Source organism: Benincasa hispida, chromosome 4 (assembly GCF_027475165.1).
Source record: "Benincasa hispida cultivar pf3 chromosome 4, pf3_genome.v1.1, whole genome shotgun sequence".
Classification (NCBI taxonomy): domain Eukaryota; kingdom Viridiplantae; phylum Streptophyta; class Magnoliopsida; order Cucurbitales; family Cucurbitaceae; genus Benincasa; species Benincasa hispida.
In genome coordinates, this window is record NC_143481.1 from 48,990,886 (window position 1) to 48,996,885 (window position 6,000).

General features: G+C 33.5%; 1 protein-coding gene across 4 annotated transcripts; it reads left to right on the forward strand.

The window, feature by feature from the left end:
• The first annotated feature begins 238 nt into the window (after positions 1–238).
• On the forward strand, positions 239–5,123 carry LOC120076827 (basal transcription factor complex subunit-like protein). Of its 4 annotated transcripts, none has more exons than XR_005481654.2 (12): positions 239–329; positions 434–522; positions 633–903; positions 1,239–1,285; positions 1,479–1,516; positions 1,644–1,689; positions 2,923–2,976; positions 3,084–3,169; positions 3,366–3,442; positions 3,607–3,702; positions 4,355–4,436; positions 4,530–5,123. XR_005481654.2 is itself a non-coding variant. In XM_039030761.2 (12 exons), exons 1-11 carry the CDS (start codon positions 299–301, stop codon positions 4,422–4,424), a joined length of 888 nt encoding a protein of 295 aa, XP_038886689.1. In that variant the 5' UTR covers positions 248–298; the 3' UTR covers positions 4,425–4,436; positions 4,530–5,123. The 4 variants fall into 4 exon arrangements, 2 of the variants coding, with proteins under 2 accessions (XP_038886689.1, XP_038886688.1); XR_005481653.2 differs by having other exon boundaries at positions 4,535–5,123; XM_039030761.2 differs by having other exon boundaries at positions 248–329; positions 3,084–3,152.
• The last annotated feature ends 877 nt before the right edge of the window (positions 5,124–6,000 follow it).

Here is a 6,000-nt window from a genome sequence, read left to right on the forward strand (position 1 = left end):
GAAATAGGGTTGAAAATGTTTAGTTGGTCCAAAATTAAAACTAAAAGCTTTTAACGAAATAATTCAAAATCAATATAATTTATAAAGTATATGGTACACAAAAGGTTTTTCAAAGAAAGGAAAAAAATAAAGAATTGGGCCAACAGTTAGATTTATAGACGTTGGGCCCATTTTCTTGAAGAGGCTGTTTTTCTTAGTGGGCCAATTTGTACATTTTTAGGCCCATTCTCCATCCACAGTCTATTAGAAGTCGAACTGGGCGTCTTCCCCCCTCTCCGTTGCCCATTCTGTAACAGCCATGGCTTCTGCTCCTCCGAAGCTCTATGCAGGTTCTTCTCCAATCTCTTTCTCCTTCCTTATGGGCACTCAGGTACAAGTATCGGAATTGCAGTGGCTTATTCGTTTTTGTGATCTTTTGATCGTGTTGTTGCAGATGATGTTAGCCTTTTAGTGGTTTTACTGGATACGAATCCTTTTTTCTGGAGCACATCTTCTCTCCCATTCTCCAAGTTTCTGTCTCATGTAATTGATAAATTATCTCTCTATCTGTGAACAATTCTACCCAGTAGGTTTTTCAGGTAGATGTAATGAAGATTGGTATTTTTCGTTTTCTTTCTGTTTTGGGCGTATAGGTACTTGCTTTTCTGAACTCCATTTTAGTTCTGAATCAACTTAATGAGGTTGTGGTTATTGGTACTGGATACGCTTCATGCAAGTATTTATACAACTCGTCTTCTTACTCAAATCATGGCCTTGAAGATGGTAGAATGCCTGCACTTTGTACTCGTTTATTGAATAATTTGGAGGAATTCGTAATTAGCGATGAGCAATCCCTCAAGGAAGACCCCAAAGGAGGGACCATGTCTTCACTTCTTTCTGGATCGCTCTCCATGGCTTTGTGTTGTATCCTTGTTGATGATTTTTGGTGCTGATTATTTGCTTATTTATGCTGATAAGTAAAACTCTATCATGTTGTAGAATTAGAATATTTCAATGGACCATTAAGATTTAGCAGTTAGGACTAAACAGTATCTATGGAGAAGGAGTGGCGTTTCCACGTTATCTTTCATATGTGCTTTTGGTCGATAATTCTGGTAATGAGTAATGGTAGCAAAATGCTGTAAAAGTTATGGCTGACACGATGGAATTTTTAATCGCCACACTCTTTAAATGCAACTTGAATAATCTAATATTCATCAACATATTGTTATGCTCCAAATGCTTAACCTTGTGATTAGATATACAGAAAGTTTTCCGCTCTGGATCTCTCCATCCTCAACCTCGAGTAAGCATTTGTTTCTGTTCTGCATCATTTATTCCTAATTTTCATATCCTGTTTTTGCTTGTTGCTTACATGTACTATTTATTCAATTCGAGTAATCAGCTTCCAGTTATTATAAATATTATTATTATTATTATTATTTTTTTATTTTGAAAATGTCACTAATCTATGTGAATACATTTTACTTTGAGTGTAGATCCTTTGTTTGCAGGGATCCCCAGATGGTCCTGAACAGTAAGATTATTTTATCTTATTAAAAATATATTTAATTCTATTGTATTTTTTTTATTTGTGTATTTTTCTTTAAAAATGGGAAACAAACTGTAAAATCTTTCTTCTAGTAACTGTTTCTCTCTTCCAGATATGTTGCAATCATGAATGCCATCTTTTCTGCTCAGCGTTCAATGGTTGGTATTTCTTGTTTACTCTTCTGTGTGCTCTTATATTACTTTACTAGCTCTTCTATCAATCACCAACTCTCATAAATTGAACTGGTTATATCAGTAAGTAGTGTAAATGTAGCCCCAAGTATCTAATGGAAATGCTTGATGTAAATTTCCTCTCTATTTAACTTGTTCTTTGTTTGGTCTTGCTGGTAGAAAGTGGTGATGGACTAAACTTTTCTGTAGGTTTCTCCCCTAATTTTGTTTTTTTTTTCAAGATATCCCAGTGATCCCACAAGCGAATTTAAATTTGAATGCATTGGTGAGACTACAGTAATTGATTTTCATCTACTTTCTTGGAGTCTATAACTGAATATCTAGTCTTTACTGTTAGAGTTGAATGCCAATATTCCGGAAAAAATATTATTATTATTATCTAATCTGCTTGCCCTATGGATGGAACTTTGATGGACATATGGCATCTTTTCTACTATTAATCTTGTCAGACTTAATTGTGAAAGTCGACATGTTTATATGTATGCATGTAAGAAGATGTATATAGAATAAGAAACAAGAATAAAGTTAGAAAGCAAAGATTCTACAAAGAGGACAATGGGAGAATTGGGAGTTTTCCCTAAAGGAACAGATTCTGGGATAGAAGTTTATAAGAAAAACCCCAATCCAAGTCATTAATAGAGAAGTAACAACATCCTTATCTAAGGTACACCAAATGAAGGCTGTAACTGTAGAAGCTCTCAAAAGTTGGGAAAAAAGTCCTGAAAAAAATCAATAAAGAGCTGTATTTTCAAATTGGAAAAAGTATAAATAGAGGCACATTTTCAAATTACTCTCTCCATCAACCCGTATCAAATTCAAAGTTGAAAACTGTTTAAGATTTGTGAATTGTTAGTTTTCTCTTGGCTGTGACAACTTAACGTAACTATATGGACCAAAAGAATGATTATATTTTGATATGAAACAATTATATCTGCAATGTTCATGATAGTAGTAATCATTTGGTCATAATCAAAAAGTTTGTAGTCAATGAGATTGAAAAGAAATGCGAATCTCCACTCACATTTGCATTTATGGGTTTGCTTTAAACTTTTATGTGTTCTAGTCACTCATTTGAAGTCCGAAATAGCTGGCTGTTTTCCACTCCATGTTCCTTTTAACTATATACTGCGTTCGATATTGAACAGTGTTTCCTTGTGTATAAGTATCGTATCATGTATAATTTTGTCATTCCTGTTTCAGGTTCCTATAGATTCATGTTACATTGGTTCACACAATTCTGCATTTCTTCAGCAGGTAAGCTATCTGTACATTGTCCTTAATGGGGCTTTTACTTTTCCCCGGAATCTTATCATCATCATCTATTCATTGCTGGTGATGATTTGATTTCTGATGCTTTATAGGCTTCTTACATAACGGGTGGAGTTTATCTGAAGCCTCAGCAAATGGATGGGCTGTTTCAATATCTCTCTGTAGGTTCTACTTTCCCGTGGGTTTCTATTTCTCCTTCCAAGTTCAAAGCATCTGTTTCCTAGTCTCGTTATTTTAGGACTTTAAGTTACAGATTAGTTAAGTCGAGTCAATGAATTTGAAAACTATGATTGATCGTGGTCCAGGAGGGTTCCCCTATTTTTTGTAATCTCTTGCTTACCCTGATGTGATATTGTATTGTTCTTCTTCTGCAGACTGTTTTTGGCACTGATTTGCATTCCCGGACCTTCTTACAGCTTCCAAAGTCTGTTGGTGTGGATTTCCGTGCATCGTAAGTTTGGAGTCTTGAGAATACACAATTCTGTGGTTTTGTGCTTATTATTTGCGCTGCTTACTGTAGATTTTTACTGATTTACACCTTGGATCATTATTTTTTCTCTTTTCTGAATCCAACAGAAGGAAATTGCTAATACCTAATAAGTTGGGAATTTGCAGGTGTTTCTGCCACAAAAAAACAATTGATATGGGCTATGTCTGTTCTGTTTGTTTATCTATATTCTGCAAGCATCACAAGAAATGCTCTACCTGTGGGTAAGTGAAATGTCAAACCATAATTATTATGTTTTTCCCTTTTACATGTGGTATCATAAAATTTATTGAAAGTAGTTTGACTTTCGAGAATGCTGTCGTCGGTTTGGCTTTATAAGTATGAAAAGGAAGACGAAGAGGAAGCTGATTTTTGAGAACTCATTATGCTAGGATTTTTTGCCCTTGGCCAATTAATATTTCAGTGTAACCTGACGTCATGACACATGAGGGAGCTTTGGAGCTTAGTATATTATGTTATATTGCCCTTAGATAATGGTTGCCTAAACACTTTAGCTTGGTATATTTCGTTAGATTGCCCCTAGATAATGGTTGCCTAAATACCTTCAGCTTAGTATATTATGTTATAGTATTCTGCCACACCTCTAGTTTCTTGTAGTCATTATTTGAACTCTTAGATTGGAATGTCGGGTAGTAAGAAATAATTTCTTTATATAACTTTGATTAAAGAATGGTGGCAAATGACTAAGATAAAAAGCTCTTAGAACTTGTGATGAAGATTACAACATATTTAAGGGGTCAATACCCTTCAGAAATGCTCAAAAAACAACTTTTGTCATTGTTGTCTGCCTATGCTACGTTCGTCTACTTCAAAACAAGCCTGTGCGTATTATTGATGAGTTTTGACTTCCTTCAGGTCAGTTTTTGGTGAGTCCCCAATAGAACTCGATTCAGTGTCTAAACAGAAGAGAAAAACTCCAGAATGATTTCACTCTGCTGTAAGTTGTGATGGATCATTTTCGTTTCATGGAACTTCAGTGTTATTTTATCATGACTTTGAACCATATGTTTTCTCACTTCTACGTATATAGAACAGTTCCATTTTTCTTCCCTTTCTTGGCGCTGTTTGGATCTGGAATTCATGTAATTTGGTTCATCTGGCTTGAGCGGAGATGACCTAAAGGAAACAGTTGCTGAAAGAGGGTCAATCTCGACGTTGTACAATTCAGATCACTCGTTCGAACATTCTAACCTAGCGGTGGAACTCAGTTGGAAGGGATAACATGAAACGATGGTGAGCAAAGTCATGCATCTGTATTTCATCTATTCCAGTCCAATACAAATCTGGTGCAAGGTTTCTATGGAACTTGAGACTTAACTGGAAAAGTTAAGTCTGATGTACTTGAACTGAAAACTTGAATGGTTTATAAGTATATGGAGATTTAATATTTTGCCCCCGGTCGACAGTATTTCAAAGCTTTACCTTCGTAAAAGTACACGAGGATAGTCATGTTGTCGATTCCAGAATTTATGAAGTGCCCAGAATTACTTTAGAATCGTGTTATTTTTATAGTTGTCCTATTGGAAGTTTACAAGTTGGAAATGTATCAGCTACGAAGAATATTTTGTCAGGTTAGTTGAATTTCTTTGGTTATTATATAATAAAAGTGTTCAACATGCTCAAAGTGACGTGAACATGATATGTGATAATTCGTATAGAGTTATTCATGAATGAATGTCTTTTCGTAATTAACCAACTTGAAGAAGAGACATCTGTTCGAATGGTCACGAATAATTTATAAATATGTTTCTTCATATGGCATTAAAAACAACATTTTTATAAGCATTTTTCTCAAATTTTTTCTCCTTTTTTATAAATTTGTACAAGTTTATTTCCACAAAGTGTAGTTGGATCTTGTGGATGAGGTGTTACTCCATAAGAAAGTCAACATGTTCTATCAAATTGACAATGTAAAGTCGTTGGGTTCATATTTTTTTCGGTATATCAAGTTGTTTATTTTTTTTAATGATATTATTCATATAACAGTTTGATCTTCTCACTCTATATATATGATAATAGTAATAAAGAAAAATCAAGGTACTTTGAACTTTCATTATTTGATCTAAGCAGCTCTAATCTTACCAAAACAATGCCTTCCTCATTTCTTATACCATCCATAATGAAGGAGATACTACTCATTGAGGCTGAAATGGTAATCAAATAATATTGATGGTTTGATCGTGTTGAATTGTAATTTGTAATGAGAATGGAATTTGAATGCACTATAATGTCATTTTATATTTATTCCCATTTTATTTACTAATTAAAATTTATAGTTAACCAAATATAATACCTAAACCAAAATACGTAGGATTTTTTTAAAAAAAAGAAATAAAATTTAAAATTTATTGATTTAATTCAGATTTTAATTTCGTTGTAGATTTATTTTTTCAAATAATATTGATATATATATCTCTAATAGAGATCTTCTAGATTATAATAATAATGATTATATATATTTCTAATAGAGATCTTCTAGATTATAATAATAATGATTATAT